We start from the raw sequence: 21,594 nt of genomic DNA, 5'->3' as shown, positions 1-21,594 counted from the left end.
AATGTACACAACACAGAATGCAAAACTACATACTGCACACGGTGCCACACAAAAGCAGGACACAATTAACTCCACGGTGTGGTCTTCACATGTTTTCAAATGCATTTCCCCCTTTCTTTTCTTTCCTAAAGCAAACCTAAAGACCACTCCCATTCAAACTAATCAGTCGAGTCCTTTAAGCCTGTAATTGTTATGTACACGCATCAAAAGCTATATTTTCATGTCCTGGACAGAGTCCAGAGTATCTCGAATCCATTAAACGCTGTGAAATAGGGTTGAATTTAAATCCTTCTTTGTAATTGAATTATATAACCCGCGTTTTTAAAAAATCCCATCTTCGTAAGGTGTTTGGGTTGCAGAGACTGACTGATGAAGGCTGGCGGGGGGAGGGAATGAATTTTTTAAAAGTGTGCACACTCAACCCAAGACCCTCTAATGATTGACAGCCTGAAAATGTTTAAATCAAGTATAGAACCGTGGATTCCTCAATGTGGACTCAGAAGAAAAAAGGAAATCACGAGGCACGATAATGTAGTTGTCTTCTCTGTGTTTATAAGTGAAAAGGTTATAACATAAAGTCTAAATAGTCAAATATATGATCAAACATAAAGAGTCAACCAAAACGGGATCCTAGGTTAAGTAACCCGCTTTCTGTTCTATCTTCGTCAGTGGTTGCTCTTCCAATACACTGTCATAGTAGTAATCGTAGTATCACATTGGCAAAATGCTCCTAATCGTCTGGGGCAGGGGTAGTCAAACTGTGGCCCTCCAGATGTCCATGGACTACAATTCCCAGGAGCCCCTGCCAGCATTCGCTGGCAGGGGCTCCTGGGAATTGTAGTCCATGGACATCTGGAGGGCCACAGTTTGACTACCCCTGGTCTGGGGTTTCATAAAGTGCCCCAAATCAATTGTATGAGTCTTCCTGTGCAAAGCCCATCTCACACTTTTGAGCTCTTACTAAATCTAGAAAATGATACAAAAGCAAAATACGGTGCGAAAAGGATTTGAACGAGTTATTTTCCAGTGGCAAATAATTGAATTCCCAAGCAGGCTGTGTGGTCTTCCATATTTGTTAACCTGAATTTTTAATACATGTGGCATCACTATGATTGCTAAACTGAGTATAGTTTATTAATGTCCCAAGTGTAGTGGTTAGAGTGTTGAACTTGGACCAGGATGATCTGGTTTTGGATCCTCAGTTGGGTCATGAACCTCATTAGCTAACTTTGGGCCAATCACTAAGCCGAATTCACCTCACAGAGTTACTGTAGGTGGAAAAAAATGGGGATAACTCCTTCCATTTCTGCTATCCTTAGCTCCTTGGAGTTCTGACAGGCCTGCGAAATGGCGCTCTTCCACCAGGCATTGGGTTGAGGTTGGGGCTGCACCTCAACTATCATCTGGGCCCCCTGCCCATCCCCCACTCTGGGGGCTTCTGTTGAATGAGTACCCCCCTTTCTGAGTCAGGCTCTTATAAAATACATTCCAGTCTGTTTGCCTAGCTCGCTGGAGTGTCCAAGATGTAGCAAGTTATTAGGATCTAAGAATTCGGTTTTAATTGGATGTTAGTATTTCCACATTGTTATTTTATATTGTATTCTTTTACTGTTCTTTGGAGAGGGGTGGTCTAGAAATCTCAATACAAATAAATACATAAATAGAATTATAGAATCATAGAATCATAGAGCTGGAAGGGGCCACACAGACCACCTAGTCCAACCCCCTGCTCTACACAGGATCAGCCCAAAGCATCCTAAAGCATCCAAGAAAAGTGTGTATCTAACCTTTGCTTGAAGACTGCCAGTGAGGGGGAGCTCACCACCTCCTTAGGCAGCCTATTCCACTGCTGAACTACTCTGACTGTGAACATTTTTCTCCTGATATCTAGCCTATATCGTTGTACTTGTAGTTTAAACTCATTACTGCGTGTCCTCTCCTCTGCAGCCAATGGGAACAGCATCCTGCCCTCCTCCAAGTGACAACCTTTCAAATACTTAAAGAGGGCTATCATGTCCCCTCTCAACCTCTTTTTCTCCAGGCTGAACATTCCCAAGTCCCTCAACCTGTCTTCATAGGGCTTGGTCCCTTGGCCCCAGATCATTCTCGTCGCTCTCCTCTGTACCCTTTCAATTTTATCCACGTCCTTCTTGAAGCGAGGCCTCCAGAACTGCACACAATACTCCAGGTGTGGTCTGACCAGTGCTGTATACAATGGGACTATGACATCTTGTGATTTTGATGTGATGTCCCTGTTGATACAGCCCAAAATGGCATTCGCCTTTTTTACCGCTGCATCACACTGCCTGCTCATGTTTAGCTTACAATCCACAAGTACCCCAAGGTCTCGTTCACACACAGTGTTACCTAGAAGTGTATCCCCCATCCAGTAGGCATGCTTTTCATTTTTCTGACCCAGATGTAGAATATAAATATAAATGAATATAACTGCCATTAACGGAGTGTGGACTGTTTTAAAGATTGGACCCCCCCATCAAAACCTGAGTTACTTGGGAGCTATATAAGCAGGATGGTTTTATTCTATTTGTATTGACTTTACAATTTTGTGGATTGTTTATTAACTGCTGCTGAGCATAGGAAGTGCGGGTTATAAAAAATATAAATTATTATTATTATTATAAGGGCAAAGGATGAATGAATAGGAAAATATGACAGAGATCCTACAAAGCAGCGGTCCTCAACCTTCTTGTAGTCGGGGACCGCCTCCGAGGGTGGGAGAGAGCCGGCGGCCCGGCCACAGCAGCTGCACGTAGTTGCCGCGCATGCGCGTTTTCGCCACTAGGTGGCGCTAACGCGCATGCGCAGAACAGCCGCATGTGCGCGTTTTCGCCAGCAGGGGGCACAAACATGCGTGCGCAGCGGCTCCGCGCATGCGCGTTTGCGTCGCTGGCGTGCCAGTGGCCGCGCCTACCTCTTCCCCCCTCTCACTGCGGGGGGAGGGGAAGGCAGGCGCGGCCGCTGGCGGCCCGGTACCATGGTCTTAACAGCCCGGTACCGGGCCGCGGATCGGGGGTTGGAGACCTCTGCTACAAAGGATTATTGGATATGATGATATTCCTCTTTAGTGAAAAGGAATCTTTCTCAATTACCTGGAACTCTTAGAATCCAAAGGACGTCAAGAGCTCTTTCGGAATTAGAATCACAGAGTTAGAAGGGACCTCCAGGGTCATCTAGTCCAACCCCCTGCACAATACAGGCACTCACAACTATCTGCCCACCCATGGTGACCCAAAATTCATGCCCAGGTGATCCCCCCACCAAAAATCTCCTGAATCCAGTCTGACCTGGAGGAAATTCACCTACCATCCCACAGTGACAATTAGCAATTTCCTGAGTATACAAGGAAGGGCCACAAGGGACAAACACTGGCCCATCCCTTCCTGCCCGCCCACTCACAATCTGCCTCAGTTCATTAAATCAGCATTTCTGTCAGATGGCTATCTAGCCTCTGCTTAAAAAATTTCAAAGGAGGAGAACTCACCACCTCCCGAGGAAGCCTGTTCCACTGAGGAACCGCTATGTCAGGAACGTCTTCCGGATCTTTAGCCAAAAAATCTTTTGAATTACTTTCAACCCACTGGTTCTGGTCCGACCTTCTGGGGCAACAGAAAGCAACTCTGCTCCATCTTTTGTATGACAGCCCTTCACGTATTAGAAGATGGTTATCATATCACCTCTTAGTCGCCTTTTCTCCAAGCTAAACAGTCCAAGCTCCCTCAATCTTTTCCTTTACAACTTGGTTTCTAAACCCCTTACTATGTTCAGAGCCACTGTTTGACAACCGCCAGACTCCCTTTGGTTAGGGACTGGAGAAGAACACAAATGTCTGAATTTAGCCGGAACCAGTGGTACCGATTTCAGATATCACTACCCCAAGAGTTCACTGGCTAGCTCTCATGTGGATAACAAAAGTCAACCACCATGGCCGCCCACGGTCTGCAACTCTAGGGAGACTAAATGCAGAGGACTAAGACCGGGTAAATTAGCCAAACACAGCTTGGCGTGGATTTCAGGAGTGTGGGATGTTGAGAGCAGCCAAGTATCAGTTTACAGAGGTGAAAGGGTGGAGAAGGGATGCTGGCTTGCTCAAGTCCGCTGAGAGATTATGGGAACTCGGAAGAGCAGAATAACGGGGTCTTGGGTATGATTTCCAAAATGCTTCTCTCTTCCTCGATCCCTCACAGACCTACAGCTGGTGATTAATATTATGAAAGGAATTCGCTGCACATATATGAGAAGATTTTCGGGATCCTTTAAGGACGTTTGGTTCTTCTTTGAACGCCTTGAAGTAGGATTACATTGTCAGACATCATGTCAGAAAAACAAAACGTTGTAGCCTCACCAGCTGACTAGCTCGGAAGGGTGGAAGCAGGATTAAAGTCACTGAAGTGCTCATACAATAGAAAGAGAGCTGAAATTGGGAACATGCATTCACCCAAGACATTTCATTTGCAAGAAAAGATGACATCCTGATGTTCGGTCCTTACCATGCTTAATACTTGCCAGCAGGTCAAAAGAAACCCACCTGGGAGAGACTCACCTTCTCATATAGATGCCACCCTGAAAATGGGCAGTTCAACACAAGGGTCTGTACACATGCATTGTTAGGACCTCCACTTTGTGGAAGGGCTTGCTTCTTTCATACTACACCCTATGCAAAACAATATTGGGGGACTTAAAAAAAATAAAAGAGCCTCTTGTGGCGCAGAGTGGTAAGGCAGCAGACATGCAGTCTGAAGCTCTGACCATGAGGCTGGGAGTTCAATCCCAGCAGCCGGCTCAAGGTTGACTCAGCCTTCCATCCTTCCGAGGTCGGTAAAATGAGTACCCAGCTTGCTGCTGGGGGGTAAACGGTAATGACTGGGGAAGGCACTGGCAAACCACCCCATATTGAGTCTGCCATGAAAATGCTGGAGGGGGTCACCCAAGGGTCAGACATGACTCGGTGCTTGCACAGGGGATACCTTTACCTTTACCTAAAGAAAGTAAAGATGGTTTTAAAAATGAAACAGGGCCGTAGTCTACACCGCTGTTTACTGTCAGGATCTCCAATATGGTGCCAAGAAATATCTGTTATAAAAAGTGGATGGAGCTTTTGCTCAGCAGGGCTTCTGTTAAGGTCCTGTATGCAAGAAAGTGTTTTAAAAGGCACAGTGTCAAATAGAGCATCTGCCAGAATGTTGAAGAGTTACAGAACTTCACTCTCTGACGTTTTTTGGTTGGCTTTGCCTTCTGTGGCAGCCATTTTGTGACTGTTTGGGCCCACTACACTGTGTCAGCATTCAAAAGGCTAGAAAAGGTTGGGGGGGCTGGTTTTTGGCTCTATATTATGTGTTCATTGCATGTATTATGCTTGTATGTATTCATAGACTCCTAGAGTTGGAAGGGGCCACACAGGCTCTCTAGTCCAACCCCCTGCCCCATACAAGATCAGCCTAAAGCATCCAGGATAAGGATCTGTCCAGCCGCTGCCTGAAGACTGCCAATATTAATACACTGTGTTCTAATTCTGTAATTCCATTCTCTGCAGTGAGGTATCACATCTGATCCTCTAGTACAGGGGTAGTCAAACTGCGGCCCTCCAGATGTCCGCGGACTACAATTCCCACGAGCCCCTGCCAGCATTCGCTGGCAGGGGCTCGTGGAAATTTTAGTCCATGGACATCTGGAGGGCCGCAGTTTGACTACCCCTGCTCTAGTATATGTGACAGAATTAGGAGTCTACTCTTTTCTTGATCCACAGTCCAGTGGAGGTTGGGGCAATTTCCAGTAGCAGAATGCTACTTTATCCACGTTCACAGACAATAACCTTTTAAATTTCCAGATACTGTTTGTACATATGCATGTCAAATCACAGGCGGTTGGACATAAAGATGATATGCATCTGATATAGCTTCTTTGGCAGCATGGGCCACTAGAACCAGAAAAAATGGGGTTGATAGTGGACGAAGAGATGAAATGCCAAAGTATGCCTGCACAACTCCTTCATACATGCCTCTTACCACTAACATGAGACACATCTGCTATGGATGCCAGCCTCCTGGAGGGACCTGGAGATCCTCTGGAATCACAGCTCAACTCCAGACTACAGAGATCAGTTCCCCAGGAGAACATGAATGCTTTGGAGGGTGGAATCATGACACTGAGGACTTTGTCCCCGAATCTCCAGAGGTTTCTTATCCTGTAACAGGCAACCCTACCCCCCATCTTCTGCCAGGGGCTGAGGAGGAGGGACCTGGCAACCCCACATATCTTCCCTCCCACCCTTGAACAAGGTCAAAACTGCCAAACACAAACATGGGAAACAAATCCATTCTAAATAACCTTTAAGAGCCAGTTTGGTGTAGTGGTTAGGAGTGCGGACTTCTAATCTGGCATGCCGGGTTCGATTCTGCGCTCCCCCACATGCAACCAGCTGGGTGACCTTGGGCTCGCCATGGCACTGATAAAACTGTTCTGACCGGGCAGTGATATCAGCGCTCTCTCAGCCTCACCCACCCCACAGGGTGTCTGTTGTGGGGAGAGGAATGAGAAGGCGACTGTAAGCCACTTTGAGACTCCTTCGGGTAGAGAAAAGTGGCATATAAGAACCAACTCTTCTTCTTCTAAAAAAACTAACCATTCAAGTCTTTCATGGAACTGTATTGACTCCCCCCCCCCCAAACAAAAAAAACCCCCTCAGCTCTGGAATGACAAGACTGGAAATACCCATTCGGTTTAATCAGTGGCTTGATTCTTTTTTATTATTATTATTATTTCATATTGGCGAACATTGGGAAGTATAGAAAAATGAACTGCATATAATTTTACAAATGAAAAAATCGCAAACTCCCCTCCGCCCTCCCATTAATTCCTCTTACAGTAATTGGATAATTCAAGGAGAGGGAAGGGGGGGGGGAGGAAATATCCTGAAACTGTTTCTTTTCAATGGTGAAGCAGTTTTATAATTCTATGAACGTTCATCACAGTAAGGGTGCTAAATTATTGGGGGGGGGGGAGAGCAGGGAAACAGGCAAAAAGAGACATGAAAATATTACTTACAACAGCATTAATACTACATATGTTTGTTTTTTTAAAAAAAGACCTAGCCCCTCCCCCGCCAATGCATAATTTTTTTTTTATCACTTCAAAGGCTATACAGCATTTTATTCTATATGCAAACTTAACCTTATACATCATAAAATCTTGGAGGAAAAACAAAACAAAAACTGGTAAGCCGTCTATGAGGCGTTAACAAAACTGATAAAATCTACATAATGGAATACTATACACTCCAGTATAAATTTAATTTGAGGGGGATATGGATGTAAACACTCATTAATATACAACATGCATAGACATAGACTGACCTTCTGTTTCCAGAACTGTTTATTGTGCTTTATTTTCCACAGTGAGAACAAGCCAACGGGAGCGTGTGTTTGTGTGTCCAACTTCCTCTCGTTCCAGTACCAATTACACCTGAGGAATCCCCAAGCAAACTGGAGGCTGCGAAATTGAAGAATATGGCAGACTGTGCCCAAGAAAAAGAAAGCTGCATTGATTCCAGGCAACAGCAGAATCGGATTTGGGAGCACAAAGATGACTGGGGCTTTCACCAGTTAAACAGAATTGCCGTTTTATTTCTCATAATAATAAAAATAGTGCCACCCGTTTTCGAGTGCAGTCATCTCTAGGGCCATGTAAAAATATAGTCTCTGAAAAACATTTCATTCTTGACTTTGTGACGCTGAATTGCAATGTCCAAATGGAGACACGACAATAAATCCAGAGCTCGTTGGCTGGTGCTCGACCGGGTAGTGAAAAACAATGTGCACCAATTGTGGTTTGTGGCGATATATGAATGCATAAACTACAGTTTGTTGCACAGAGCTGCCCCTTGCTGTGTGTCCTGGCTGTAGGGATGGTGCCTCATGGGCAGGAGCCAGATAGGAGGCAAGAATCAGACCAAGCCGGTTTATACACAAAACAGAAGGCGTAACTTTTTGCTTAGCTCCGCCGGAGCATTTCGGAAGATTGGAGCGGTTTTTGCCTACGGGGTGCCACTTTCTCGTTCCCCCAGCTGGGGAAGCATTTCAGGCTGCAGCGGGAGGCTGGAGGTGAGAAAAATCACACCCCTTGGGTGGAAATCTGTCCGTTTTCGGAAATGCTCTGGTGGATCCAGCCCATTATAGTTTAAGTTGGCTGGGCTAAGCATGAACATCTGAACGTAATCTTAAGCATTTAATTGTATGAGGTTGCCAAAAGCAGTTTAAACTTGTTTACGTTTGCTTCCTCCCTTGGTTCTAGAATTACAGAAGTTTTGATCGCTGTGTTTCAGACCACTGAGGATACAATATTCAAGTAACAAGGTAAATCAATGTATAAGCAGGAAGAGGAAAAAATGGAAGGGGAACAAACAAATATTGCCTAGCATGTTACACATCTATATTTAAAAATTAAATACAACAAATGTAAAATTTGGATGCATATACAATACATTTGTTAAGATTTCTAAAACTAAAAGGTTGTTGTTTTTTTTTTAAGTACCACTTTTTGCCTAAGCGATACCATTGTTATGCACAATAACTTATACTTAGGAGGAAATAAAAAATTCCCCGTCTTCCACAAAATATATAATTATGACATTCACATTGATACGTCTGAAGCAAACCGTAAGCAAATATTACATATTATGTGGTAGTCTTTGTGGACCCTTTTGAATCAGAACGCAGAGCTCGGAGGCTTTAATGCTTGAACCATAAAACCGAGGCATTTCCACACAGAAGTCCTCATTATTTAAAAAACAAGTAAAAGAATATTTCATGAGGGAGCAGTTGCAAGCACAGCTGAACTAACTGCAAAGGAGTCTCTATTTCGCACGAGGCTACAGTTTTAAAAGTTACCAGTGGGAAAAGGGAGGGAATATACAAGGTTTTCCTTCCCCCTGATGGGATTTCTATGTTGACCTTCCACAGGGGATTGAGCCAAAACCCAGTCTTCTCCTGAACGCAGGTGGGGGCGGTCTGCAGCAAGACTGTGATATTCTTGTACCTGGACTCAGACCAGAACCACAGAGATACACTTCATCGCTGGACCGTGCCCACTTGAGACAGCAGGTAGGGGACAAATGTTAAAACTGTTCCGTCCCATATCAACCCATCCACTTTCAGATTTAGCGCGTTTTTAGGCTTCCTGGGTTTGGTGACATTTTTCTTTAAAAACAAAAAAAAACATTGCACATTGTAAAGTATGGCAGCGGGGGCTAAAAATTTTTAAAAAGTAGAATTTTTTAAAGGAAAAAATCAAACTGATCAGGTGTCAACACAAACCTTTTAACAAAAAATATGGTCAGAATATGTCAACATTTCAATCGCAGCAACTCGAGCAGCTAGGCTGTACGTTTTCCTGGTAGGAAACGGCCGTGCTTTTATAAAATGCCTAGGTTAGGAATTTTAAAAACAGCTCTTAGAGCTGGTCAGCTGTACCAGATATCACAGGCACAAAGAGGCGTCGCCTAAAAAGTTAACAATGGAACGTAGCCAGGGATCCCATCCCTGGCTTGCTGTTTCCTGTTTCTCTCTTCTATATGAGACTAGCTGGGGCTATTTTTCAAAATGCTGTTGGATCTATGCAACTCAGGATAGTTGCCCAGGCTCAGATAAGACACTGGTTTTACGTTTTTCCTGAATCAGTTAACAGCTAGAATCTCTCAGTCTCTCAAAAGGTACTTCCCACATGACTACAATCAGCCATGAACAGCTCCAACAAAGAGCTCTTGCAGGGCCATTCATGAACTATATACCTCAAGCAAAGATGTAGAAAATGGTGAAGTGAGGTAGTGGCAGAGAAGCCAGCTTAACTGGGTGGTGGGGGGACACGGGGAGGAGGGATCAATATCACCAGTAGTGTTTTGTCGTCACTTCCGGCACAGCCTAGAAATGACTTCATCACATCATGGGCAACACTTTACAGGAGTTGGCAAAAACCTTATGGTTAAATCACTGAGTATGGGCAAACGCTGGCGTGGTGACACAATTATGTTTCTTCCAGGCCATCAGAAGTGACATCAGAATGTCACTGGTGACATCATTTATTTATTTATACTTCAATTTATATACCGTCACTCATGGCAATTGCCGTATTGTGGCGGTTTACAATATAAAATGAACAAATTCACAATAAAAGCCCATAAATCCCCCAATTAAATTCACAAGAACAATAAGCAATAAATGGCGGCATAGACTTTACTAAATCTCTCAAGTCATCATCCATGTTCTCTCCCCCCTAAAACGTTAGTCTCCCACTGATTGCCAATCTTGGTGATATAGTGACATCACTTCTGACATGATCTGGAAGGGACATAGAGACATCACTGCCGGTGTGACCTGGAAATAGCAGAAGCCATGGCCTAGCGACTCTTGATGCTGAAGGATCACTATGGGCTATTGACATATGAGCTTATCGGGAATGTTCACTGACAACTGGCTACCCTCTAGCTTTCATGCTTTTGTGATCAAAACCACCAAAAAGAATGACAAAGCCCAGCTTGGCCTTCTCTTCCATAATAGAAGTCCCCCGTCCCCCCTGAATCTAAGAGCTTCAGAGTTTTTTTACAGCGCATTGCTAAGCAGAGACCGTTTACGCACTGGGAACTTCACTGCAGGAGCACAAATTTGGGGCGGATGAGGTGTACCAGGCCAAATGCTCCCCCACGTGGGTGCAGGAAGAGGTGGGGCAACCTGCCACGACTAAAACTCCAGCCTGCAGCCTGGCATGAAACCTCCAGTGCGTAAACGGCCAGAGAGACATCCTTCTAAATCCACCAAAAACAATGGGCTAGGAAGGGCACCACTCTGTTCAGGCCAGGATGGTAAATGTCATCAACTCGTGTTAAACAAATTTATTCCCTTCTGCTGTGGTCATATGAGTTGAAGCACAATAGCTCATTTCCTATGTTAAGTAAGTAAGTAAGTAAAGACACATTAGTGTCTTTACATACTTATTTACTTACTTAACATAGTAAAAAAGCTACTGTGCTTCAACTCATATGACCACAGTGGAAGAGAATGGCCACACCCAACCACACAATTTACCTCAAGAATCCAAGTTATGACTAGTCTCTGTCCCCCTGCCTCGATGTATTTGTTTTTTGGCATACTAAACAAAATTAAAGTGAATGCCGTAAGCTAGGATCAATTTAATTGGTAGTTTAATCAGCCAAAGTCTTAGTTCATAGGTATGTCAGAGGGGACAGGGGCGGGGAAGGGCTCAGTTTTAGTTGCTGAAGACAAATTTTAATTAGAGGGAATGCCAGCTGAGATTACATACTCTCCTGTTTGCAAGAGTCATTGCCACAGGACGCGATAAAGAGAACACTCAAGATGGGCCCTTTCGGGGAGGGGCTCTGGCTCAGTGGCGGAGTACTTGCAGGGCATGCAGATGGTCCCAGGTTCTCCAGCATCTCCAGTTAAAACAACCAGGAAGCAGGTGACGGGGAAGACGTCAGCTTGAGGCCCTGCAGAGAGCCGCAGCCAATCTGAGTAGATAATGCTGACCTGGATGACCCAATGGTCTAGCTCAGTATAAGGAAACTCTATGTATTCACATATGAATTAAATAGTTAACCTTATGCTTCCCTTCAGTATCAAAAAAAGGCCCCTGGAGCTGAGGTTTTGGGTAATAATTCAATTTATTTCATTTTGATTGCCATGATAAAAAAAACAACTAGATCAGTCGATTAAAAATATAAAATCTTCACTTAATTTACATTGGAAGGTGACCAATGGAAATATTTAAGAACACCCCCTTAGATGCTATGCAAGTGATGTGTGTGTGTGTGTGTGTGTTTGTGGAGGGGGGCGGTCCATGTTGCATAGGAGAGGCATCTGAGGTCACATGGGAGGAGTGGCTGACTTGTCCCACAGCATCATTCGCTCCCTAGAAACAGCAATGACTATGTAGCCATGGCAGCCCTTCCCAAGGGGGCTAGGCCGCCCGCTTGGCGTTCTCTCAGTGCCGTGGTGAGTCTGACTCTACACTGGTCTGTATGTAGCTGGAAGAAAAGGTTGCTGGTGAATAAAAATAGGGCTAGGAAACTTCCGTGCTTCCTTTCGGCAGGTTCCAGTTCTAAAAATCCCCGTGCAAGACGTGCGCTGCGATGTCATGGCTGAATTTTCATCAAGGTGAGTCACCTACCAGGCAGAGAACCTGTGCAGCCACCATGCTCTTCAATGGGGCGTGAGCGCCAAACATTTAAAAAGCTAAGAAATGTACGCGGTGTTTTTTAAACAAAACGGAGAGAGCTGAATTTTTGTCTTAATCCCCTTAATGTTCTGGTCAACGATCCACCTGTGTTAGCATTCAGAGATTACCAAACAAGGACACTGAATGCCATAAGGTGGTCTGTATGGGTGGGGGTGTTGTGGGCAGATTATGTCAAAGTAGATTACAGGCTACACAATTCCTTTTTGCACTTAATAGAAAACTATGACAAGCATCATTAATGACCGTTAAAAAAAAACCCACAAGCGATCGGTGAACTTTGTGAAAGAAGCAGAAGATGAGAAAAGAAGTAGACGTGCCAGAAAACAAGATGGGCCCCGGCTCTGAAATCATGTTCCCGGACCATATTCTCTCCCCCCGCCCCCCAAACTTCAAACTCTGCCATACCCCCTTTTCTGGACAGAGAGTTCACTTATCAAAAAAGAAAAGGAAAAAAAAGAGAGGGTCACTTCTAGAGTAATAATTACATTAGAAAACAAGCAGAAACCACACAAGGCCATGAATACATGAACGTCCTACTTGGGAGTAGCGGTTGGAAACACCGACTGTAAGCAGGTGACTACTTGGCAGGAGGGAGGCGATGAAGAAGGAGGAGAGTTGTTTGAAGGAGGCCAGTTCATCCGGCGTAGATGGTCTGAGGAGCAGCCGACACTCCAGGAAGGACGTCGACGAAAACGGAGAACCGATCCCAGAAAACGCAGGAGCATAAAACATAGGCAGTACGGAGAAGTGAGGAGAAAATTAAGGCAAATGCAGCGCAGGATCAGAGGTGTGTGTGTGGGAGGATCTTTGCCTTTAGTTCAAAATTTGTTCTCTGTCTTTCTCTCTCTCGCTTTCTCTTTTTTGGTAATAGCTGCTTGTCCACAGAGATACGATGCAGGTGGCCATCTGAGGTTTTGCTAATACCTGATATCGCGGATAACACAGTAGTCAAAACAAAACAAAACAAAAAATTGTTCTCAGCTACCTGAGTTTTCATGATGCGGATGCGTATCTGACATCCAAGACGGGAGTAGCCTGGAAGAGAAAAGGAGGAGAATGTATATGGGTGCTGGGGGAGGGGGGCATATGGCTTAATTGCAATGTATTTTCCTGTTCTCATGCCTCTTTCTCCATCCCCAAAGAAACAAACATAACAAATGCCCCCAAAAGAGACAAAACTATGCATGGGAGAGGTGATGGGGAATGGGAGGGGTCAGCACTTCCCGCTGTGCATTTATTTAAAATATATTGGCTTGTTGCCCTTCCTCCTACAGAGCTCAATTCATGAATTCCACAGTAAGATTCAAATACAGAAGTTATGATGCAGCTTTTATCAGCTGGATAACATTGCTAAGGCCGAGAGCTTTGTACTGGTAAATGCCTGGAGAATGGGGAGATGAAGCCTGGTAGGGAACACAGAAAGGTATAAATATCATAGAATCTACCCTCCAAATCAGCCATTTTCTCCAGTGGAACTGATTTCCTTTGTGTGGAGAACAATGGTAATAACAGGAGATCACCCAGGTGCCTGGAGGATGGCCATCCTTAGTAACATATGTGTGTGTGAGTCTATGTGCCGTCTTTAACCATCGCTTTCTGCCTCTCCCTGTTTTGTTTGGGTGCCTTTTCATCACCTCTCCCTCAACTCCCTACCTCTTTCCTCTCCTCTCCTCTCCTCTCCTCTCCTCTCCTCTCCTCTCCTCTCCTCTCCTCTCCTCTCCTCTCCTCTCCTCTCCTCTCCCCTCCCCTCCCCTCCCCTCCCCTCCCCTCCCCTCCCCTCCCCTCCCCTCTCCTCTCCTCTCCTCTCCCAAAAACCTTAGGCTAGGCGGAGAGACTTAGGACCAGCGCAGGGCACCGAGTGAGTTTCCTTGGCATGAGTGGGGATTTGAACTTGGCTCTCCCAGACACTCTCAACCACATCACCACACTGTCTCAGAGCAGCTGCATGGAGGGGAATGTAAGAAAGGATCCATGCCGGCCAGCCCTTCCCACTGATGGGTCACCGGATTCAAACTGAAGCTATGCAAGGGACAGAGGGTGACCTACCTCATCTTCCTCTTCAGACACTTTAATGGTATTATCCGGCAATTTTACAGGCTTCTGATTGTTCGTCTCGTTCGTCTCCTCTTTCCCGTGCTCTGCTTCCCACTCCTGCAGGACTTCGTCTATGTTGAAGCGTCGCCGATAGTTTACAAAAAAGTTCTTCACTTGCACGATGGACTTGTTCCCGATCACGTCGGAGATTGCCTGAACATCGCGGCCGTATTTCCTGATTGCTAAAGGGGGGAGGGGGGAGAGATGGTGGTGAGGTGTGCTGCCATGGATGCTTCGAACACAAAACTGCACGGAGAAGGAACCAGAATTCATTTTTCCTGGGAACTTTGTATCTTATCAGGTTGAAAGGAGATGGGATGGCATAGATCAATATAAAATTAAGAACGGGGTAAGTCTGCTTCAGTAGATCTACAATGGTGTAAATGGAACATGTCAACCAGGAGACGACCCAAGAGGTCCCTTCCAACTCTATGATTCTATGGTTTTTATGCCCCATGCTTTTAAAAATGTCTTGCTCTATTTTTATATCGACAATTCATTGTATTTTAGGGTAATACTTTTCTTTCTAAGCCGCCTTGAGTGCCACACTGTAAAGGCAGCATATAAGTGGCCTAAAATTTTTTAGAAAAGTAAATTTATTGCACATTTTTTTAAACAATTCAAATGTTCTGCACCATCACCTGCCTCTGAGTCATGAACCTGGACATCCTTCTGTGGCGGTCTCCCCTTCAAGGGCTGACCCTGCTTAGCTTCCAAGATCTGACAAGATGATGCTAGCCTGGGCTATCTGGTGCCAGGAAAACTGGATGTTGCATAAACCACGCAAATTCAGCAAACTTTACATCTTTTGCATAATGCATTCCACGTTGGCTGGGACATTAAAAAGGAACTCTGTGATACACTAAAACTCTACTGGTCTTCTCATCATTTCACTCATTTCCCCCACTCCTGTCGTTCTAAGGAACTTATGGCAGCATACACATTTCTCCCTTTCTCCTTTGTATTCTCATTGCCCCTTTGCAAGGTGGGGTTTACAGTGACTGAATTTGGCCAGCCTAGAGTCACTCTTTGTTGCAAAGTGAGAAATTGAAGTTATACCACCAGCCTGCCTCAGTGACGATGCAGTCCTAAAAAGATGCCTCCCAGTGAGCTGAGCACCACTAAATAAAATGGGACTTATTTCTGAGCTGATCTACTTAAGACTGCTCCTTGAGTCTGCTCTCCAGCAAGATCTCCCTAGGTTGCTGCCCATACACAGAATCCTAGAATTGGAAGGGGTCCTATAGGCCAGGGGTAGTCAACCTGTGGTCCTCCAGATGTTCATGGACTACAATTCCCAGGGGCTCATGGGAATTGTAGGCCATGGACATCTGGAGGACCACAGGTTGACTACCCCTGCTATAGGCCATCCAGTCCAACCCCCTGCTCAATGCAGAATCAGCTCAAGCATCCAGGAGAAGGATCTGTCTAGCTGCTGCTTGAAGACCACCAGTGAGGGTGAGCCCACCAACTCCTTAGGCAGTCGATTCCACTGCTGAACTTCCCTGACTGTGAAAATCCCCCCCCCCAAATATCTAGCCAATATCTACCTTCAAAACCATCTTCACAACTAGGCTTTGGTCTAAACAAAACCCAACCAGGTTGGGAGTGTGGAACATTCCATTTTGCATCTCCACGGCCATCTCTCCAATAACTGGCAAACAGACACAACCTCAATGATAACTCTACCCGCAAACCTGCAGCAGCATTTCCAGTTGTCGCTGGAAGCCTTCGACCACAGGAAGGGGGTACAAAGCTGGGCCTATCGCTTCCAACGGAACAATGCTCTCATCTTACCAACAAGCGCAAGATGTTTGGAACTGCACTTGGCATTCGCCAGTTAGTTGTTCTGGTCAAAGCACCTCGGCATCTCGCTAAATTTTGTATCAGTCCGTTCAGTCGCTGGCAAGAGGTACACCCCGATCGTGCCTTTGGTTTGTTACCGGCACAGTGCTCAAGCGAGAATCATGGCTTCCGTTTTTATCTTTTATTAAAATGCAACCATTGCAATGTTTAACAGTAACTTAAATCAACAACATTCTACCATCTGTTATTGTTATGCAGATAATTAAAGGAGAAGAATTATCAATCCATTAAAGCACCTGACCCAAAGAGAAGTAGCTCTCAAATAAGATGCCCCCTTCTGAGAAGAAGCTCTACATCAGTTCAGCTACCCATATTTATAAGCTTTTAAAGGCCTCTAACAATATCTCACTGTGCTCATTTGATAAAGGAGCACATATTTTGCTAACTAATTATCTTCACTTCTTTGACTCTGGACATTATGGCCATCCTCATAAGGCCTCAACACATCTATCTATTTGAGTCAGTTTGGTGTAGTGGTTAGGAGTGCGGACTTCTAATCTGGCATGCCGGGTTCGATTCTGCACTCCCCCACATGCAACCAGCTGGGTGACCTTGGGCTCGCCACGGCTCTGATAAAACTGTTCTGACCAGGCAGTGATATCAGGGCTCTCTCAGCCCTCACCCACCCTACAGGGTGTCTGTTGTGGGGAGAGGAATGGGAAGGTGACTGTAAGCCGCTTTGAGCCTCCTTTGGGTAGGGAAAAGCGGCATATAAGAACCAACTCTTCTTCTTCTTCTATATGGGCTAGGTGGCTTATAATTTACACATGGCCATATCACGGTGTTCTTTCTTTCTTTCCCTTCTCCTGTGCAGGGATCTAAACACCCTTTTGGACATGTTTAGCTGAGAGGCCAGCCTAGCTCTGCTCCTGCAAGAGGAAAGTTATTTGTGATCTTTTTGGTCTAGTTCCCCTATAGCGCTGTCCGTATCTACAATGCAGTAAAACTGCATCGGTGCCAGGGGAGGAGCTGTTGCATCATGGGACATCCACCATCTGAGCAATGTGGCACATGTAGAGGGATCTAGAGGACTTCTCATCAGTCAAGAGGGAATTTTTTTTCTATCATGAAGCAACAAAGGGTCGCTCCTCCACGCCCCGAGTAGGTATCAATGGATAACTGCATACCTTGCACGGCAAGAAGCTGCTCATCTGTGGTCCAGCGCGCATTAAACTTCTGCGTAACCTAAGTGTCACCAAAAAATAGAAGGAGTCATCTACTTGGGCAACAAGTATGCTTTCAAATCCCACCCTGGCAACAGCACACAAACCAACGAGCTGCTTAAGCCGTAAAGGGGAGAACAGCAATTTGTTAAGCAAAGACTGTGTTAATCGGTATCAGCCAAAGAGCACTTCATGGCAGAATCAATTCATTCTACAATCCACTGTGGACTGGCTGCAGGAAAGGAAGAATGGCCAGTCAACCTGAGCTGAGAGTCAGATGGCAGGATCACCCTGGTTTATCTGCTAAGTCCAACTAACCACCTTGGGCTCGTCACATCACAGCACTGAGAAAGCTGTTCTGACGGACCAGTGATGTCAGGGCTCTCTCAGCCTCACCACCCCACAGGGGGTCTGTTGTGACTGTGCCAGGATGTCAAAGCTGCCTGCAGGCTCAGAAAGGTTGGGGACCCCTGCATCTGCCCACCAAGGCGAACGCGGTTTACTCAGACTGGTGGCGGCATCTTGGGCTGAGGATCTTAACATTCATTCATTCATTCATTCATTCATTCATTCATTCATTCATTCATTCATTCATTCATTCATTCATTCATTCATTCATTCATTCAATTTATATACCGCCCTCCCCAGATGCTCAGGGCGGTTTACATGGAACATATGAACAATACATGAAAGAGAACTTGTTCAAGATCATGCCACAGATTCTGAAAGAACATACTAAGTACTTTTAAGGATCAAGCTGGCAGTATCGCATCTAATAAGACATCCCAATCTTCTTCGCATGGACCCTATGGGAAAGCCCAGTAGAGGAGCACGCTAATTAAGCGTCTGCAAGACTTAATCACTGCTCCAAGCAGCTGATCTCTCTCAGACGAGTAGTTTCACGTGCTCTTGGGGCACAGTCATTGATCTTGGTGGAGCCCAGGGCTTCTAGTCGGTCAGTCAAACTGAACTAACTTCCCACAACCCGCCTTTCCCACAAAAGCACAATGCTCCACTAGTACAGAAGCTTACCTCTGGCAGCCTATAGTCTTCTATTTCCCCCTTCAAGTTTCTCTTTCAAAGCACTGTTTGTATTGCTTGATATTTTGAATCTGAAAAGAAAGGTTTTCTATCAATGTGGATAAAGGGACCTAAAAAACCCAATGCGCACCTTCTCTTTCAGAAAATCACCTGCAAGCTCTGAATGGCGATTTTTCTGTCGCATGCTCTCTTTCCTGTGGAGTTGTGTGTTTGAGAGAGTGAGAGAGAGGGAGGGAGGGACGGAGGGAGGGAGGGAGAGAAAAAAGGGAGAGAGGGAGGGAGGGAGAGAGAGAGGGAGGAAGGAGGGAGGAGAGAGAGAGAGAAAAGAAGAAAAGAAAAGAGGGAGAGAGAGAGAGGGAGGGAGAGAGAGAGAGAAAAGAGGGAGAAAGAGAGAGGGAGAGGGAAGGAGGGGAGAGAGGGGGAGAGAGAGAAAAGAGGGAGGGAGGGAGGGAGGGAGAGAGAGAGAGAGAGAAAAGAGGGAAAGAAAAGAGGGAGAGGGGGAGAGAGAGGGTAGGGAGGGAGAGGAGAGAGAGAGAGAAAAGAGGAAAGAAAAGAGGGAGGGGGGGAGAGAGAGGGGGGGAGGGAGGGGAGAGAGATAGAAAAAGAGGGAAAGAAAAGAGGGGAGGGGGAGAGAGGGGGGAGGGAGGGGAGGGAGGAGGAGAGAGGGAGAGGGGGGAGAGAGAAAGAGAAAAGAGGGAGAGAAAAGAGGGAGAGAGAGAGGGAGGGAGAGGGAGAGAGAGAGAGAAAGAGGGAAAGAAAGAGGGAGAGGGAGAGGGGGAGAGGGGAGGGAGGGAGGGAGAGGGAGAGAGAGAGAGAAAAGAGGGAGGGGGAGGGAGGGAGAGAGAGGGAAAGGGGGAGAGAGAAAGAGAAAAGAGGGAGAGAAAAGAGGGAGAGAGAGGGAGGGAGAGGGAGAGAGAGAGAGAAAAGAGGGAAAGAAAAGAGGGAGAGGGAGAGGGGGAGAGAGGAGGGAGGGAGGGAGAGGGAGAGAGAGAGAGAAAAGAGGGAGGGGGAGGGAGAGAGGGGGGAGGGAGGGAGAGGGAGGGAGAGGGAGAGAGAGAGAGAAAAGAGGGAAAGAAAGAGGAGGAGAGAGAGAGGGAGAGAGAGAGGGAGGGAGGGAGGGAGGGAGAGACAGACAGACAGACAGACCTGGAACCTAAATTTTGTCAAACTGGAGGTACATCTGCTCAAGTTCTAAGACTGAGGTACATCAAGAGGATTTCACACACAGCAGATAGGGCAGACGGCCCTGAGGAATTAACAGGGAAGTGCATTCAGGTCTTTGCCTATAGCATCATATCATCATCATCAATATCACCATCATCAGGATTGACTGACTGATTGATTTGATTTATAGATTGCCCCCTCCAATCTCCAATCAGCCTTGGGGCAGTGCACATCAGTCATCAATGCAAAATTCCGATAAAAGCAGCAAGACAAGAAAACAATTTGTTTATCTATTCTTACTTATGATTTGATTTGATTCACCGACCGCCCCTTTCTAGTTACAGTTTCTAGTTACAGTCTCGGAGCGGCTGATGACACAGGAAAACCGGACGTGCAAGGTTAAAAATGCAATCAATTTAAAACCAACTTCCGTTTTAGATATTGGAATGAAATGGTCTGATGGGACCTCCAATATGGGCTTAAGTGGATCGTATTTCCGGATTCGTGTCCCGAGTTCTGAGTTCTGATGGCAGGGTAGTAGGGAGAAAAGAGAGGCCGGTTCGATAGGGCCTGGATCTCAGCTAGCAGCTCATCCCACCAGGCTGGAGTCAGGGCCAAAACAAGGCTTTGGCTCTGGTTGAGGCCAAATGCACTTCTTTGGGACCAGGGACTTTGGGTCCAGAGTTGGAATTACTTCTTTGGGACCAGAGTTGGAATTAGCAGAGCATAATGCTCCTCGGGGGACATATTCAGAGAGCCCTTCCCTCAGATACGCGATTTGCCAGCAAAAATGCAGACAGACATGTAAAGCAGTGGTCCCCGACCTGCGGGCTGCGGCCTGGTGCCGGGCCGCGAAGGCCATGGTGCCGGGCCGCGGTTCCCTCTCCCCGCCCCCCCCCCCGCAGTAAAAAACTTGCGGCCCAGCAAGCTTGTGGCCCGGGAAGCTTCTTACTGAGGGAGGGGGGAGAGGGAATCAGGGCCGTGGCTGGGCCGCGCATGCACCATGTGCGGCCGAAATAACGCATGCGTGGCACTTTCGCGCATGCGCGATCCCCGGCACTTTCGCACATGCGTGATGTGCGGCACTTTCGCACATGCGCACTTTCGGCAGTGCATGGCGCATGCGCGACGCGCAGGTGTGGCCATGCGTGCGTGATGTGCGAGCGGGGCAGTTGCCCTGCCGGTCCCCAGCCTAAAAAAGGTTGGGGACCACTGATGTAAAGTACTACCGAATGCCTGAACGTATTCCTCTTGAGTCCCTTACCCTGGGACTCACGCCCGATGTCAGAATCCCAGCTATTCTGCCACATGGTTTGTAATTGATTCCTGTGATTGATGTCTGAAGCTGCCTGGCCTGTGATGTTTCCTAGTTCCTGTCTGCGTTTGCACCTCAAGGCCGAGTTCTCTAGCTTGTGTTTTATGACTGGAGCGTCCCATAACAAAGCTGTGCGATGCCATCCCCCTTAGACTCCCTCCCTTCTTCGCTGTGCCTAGCACAGATTCTAGGAATGTTTGGTCTTCCTTTGAAACCCGAGTCATCACCTTCCCATGGGAGGGAAGGAAGGGGATATGCCTGTGTTTTATATATGTGAACCCTTGCGTGTACCTTTAGTTCTGCCTATGCTTCCTGCTGAGAATAAAGAAATGTCCTAAAACAGAAGTTTGCTTGCCTTCAAGTCTAGAATTCTAACACCTGAATGATTTAAGGCAGGACTCTCTTTCCTACAACTCTTCTTGTTTCTCCTTACCACCATGATCTTTGGTGTAAATTAAAAAAAAATGATTTTCCGCCTTACAATGTTTTGGGTGAGGTCAGACTCATGAACATTTATCCTGGAATAAAGTTGGCTAGTCTCCCCACCAACAACAACCCCCGTTTTAATCCTTAACACTATTTCGCTTCCTTATATATTTGAGAAACAGCCACCTGGGAGGAGACTGTCCAGGGCCCTGTCCGTCCAGGTCCACCCTGATTGGCCCTCTCCCTCCAGCTCCCACCCTC

At 46.2% G+C, this 21,594-nt stretch overlaps 1 protein-coding gene across 1 annotated transcript in view; it reads right to left on the bottom strand.

Annotated features, from left to right (window-relative positions):
- Positions 1–6,732: 6,732 nt before the first annotated feature.
- RCOR1 (REST corepressor 1) overlaps positions 6,733–21,594 on the bottom strand; it is a 164,288-nt gene continuing 149,426 nt past the window's right edge. Inside the window, 6 exon segments of the mRNA XM_077323738.1 lie at positions 6,733–13,299; positions 14,311–14,540; positions 17,352–17,409; positions 18,420–18,443; positions 18,445–18,480; positions 18,482–18,499. Of these exon segments, the coding sequence (XP_077179853.1) occupies positions 13,258–13,299; positions 14,311–14,540; positions 17,352–17,409; positions 18,420–18,443; positions 18,445–18,480; positions 18,482–18,499 (408 nt within the window). The 3' untranslated portion in view covers positions 6,733–13,257.

The sequence above is a fragment of the Paroedura picta genome, chromosome 2, assembly GCF_049243985.1.
Source record: "Paroedura picta isolate Pp20150507F chromosome 2, Ppicta_v3.0, whole genome shotgun sequence".
In the NCBI taxonomy this organism is placed as follows: Eukaryota; Metazoa; Chordata; class Lepidosauria; order Squamata; family Gekkonidae; genus Paroedura; species Paroedura picta.
This window is presented reverse-complemented; position numbering and strand designations above follow the sequence as displayed.